Source organism: Neophocaena asiaeorientalis, unplaced genomic scaffold (assembly GCF_003031525.2).
Source record: "Neophocaena asiaeorientalis asiaeorientalis breed wild unplaced genomic scaffold, Neophocaena_asiaeorientalis_V1.1 scaffold40, whole genome shotgun sequence".
Lineage (NCBI taxonomy): Eukaryota > Metazoa > Chordata > Mammalia > Artiodactyla > Phocoenidae > Neophocaena > Neophocaena asiaeorientalis.
The window spans coordinates 11,483,025-11,483,578 of NW_020185335.1; the positions used below are offsets into that span (position 1 = coordinate 11,483,025).

At 64.3% G+C, this 554-nt stretch overlaps 1 protein-coding gene across 1 annotated transcript in view; it reads left to right on the plus strand.

The window, feature by feature from the left end:
* The window catches only part of ADAD2 (adenosine deaminase domain containing 2), a 5,828-nt gene extending 5,284 nt beyond the window's left edge, over positions 1-544 (plus strand). The window contains exons 8-9 of the mRNA XM_024735724.1: positions 11-297; positions 382-544. Coding sequence (XP_024591492.1) covers positions 11-297; positions 382-486 — 392 coding nt within the window. The 3' untranslated portion in view covers positions 487-544. The remainder of the gene's footprint in view (positions 1-10; positions 298-381) is intronic.
* Positions 545-554: the final 10 nt, after the last annotated feature.

The window sequence follows — 554 nt, forward strand, 5'->3', positions numbered from 1 at the left end:
GTGGGGAAAGAGATCACATCTAGCCGCCAGCCTCTTACAGGTAATGTGACCCACCCCCCGGATTGTCACGGTGTGGAGGTGGTGTACGGGGCGTGGAGTGGGCCTGTTAGTGGGCCTGTTAGTTTTGTTCTCCCTTGCCCTCCCCCGACGTTCGGTCCCCTTCTCTCCATTCCCAGCGCTGCCCTGGGGCCTCCATCCCGCCTCTGCAAGGCTGCCTTTCTCTGGGCCTTCCGCCAGGCTGCCCGTGCTCTCGGGAAGTCCCACCTCCTGGCCTTGAAGACCTATGAGGCAGCCAAGGTCAGCTGCTTCCCTGCCCGCAGCCCCCTTTTTCCTGCACCCCCAGCAGGCACCCTCTCTCCACCATCTCATCTCCTGCCCTAGGCTGGGCCCTACCAGGAGGCTCGCCAGCAGCTGTCTCTCCTCCTGGACCAGCAGGGCCTGGGGGCCTGGCCCTCGAAACCACTGGTGGGCAAGTTCAGAAACTGAAACAGACGTCCGGCCCGAGGTCCCTGAGCCCAGGCGGAGCTTGCTGGAGGAGGGCTGTTTCTGGGCGG